The sequence below is a fragment of the Penaeus monodon genome, chromosome 22 (genome assembly GCF_015228065.2).
Source record: "Penaeus monodon isolate SGIC_2016 chromosome 22, NSTDA_Pmon_1, whole genome shotgun sequence".
In the NCBI taxonomy this organism is placed as follows: domain Eukaryota; kingdom Metazoa; phylum Arthropoda; class Malacostraca; order Decapoda; family Penaeidae; genus Penaeus; species Penaeus monodon.
In genome coordinates, this window is record NC_051407.1 from 10694586 (window position 1) to 10694849 (window position 264).

Here is a 264-nt window from a genome sequence, read left to right on the forward strand (position 1 = left end):
AAACAACAAAAAAATAGCAATGTTAACGAACAGTCCCTCTTTCCGCCCTTATGTGACAGGCGTTGACGTCCTCAGACACGATGGCCCGCCCACGAAGAGAGGCGAGGGCGGGGCGGAGGGAGGGTGCGGGTGTCCCCACCTCCCCTCCCTCGATGACCTTCGAAACTACGCCTACGAGGGAGACGGCAGTTCACCCGGGTCGCTCTCCTCGTGCTGTTCCGGTGAGTCGCTCCGCCACGATAGGGGGTACGGGGGCAAAGAATG

At 60.6% G+C, this 264-nt stretch overlaps 1 protein-coding gene across 1 annotated transcript in view; it reads left to right on the top strand.

Moving 5' to 3' along the window:
- The window catches only part of LOC119586935 (putative neural-cadherin 2), a gene marked incomplete at its 5' end in the record, with an annotated part of 72205 nt that overhangs the window by 67371 nt on the left and 4570 nt on the right, over window positions 1–264 (top strand). The window contains 1 exon segment of the mRNA XM_037935667.1: window positions 60–221. Within this exon segment, the coding sequence (XP_037791595.1) occupies window positions 60–221 (162 nt within the window).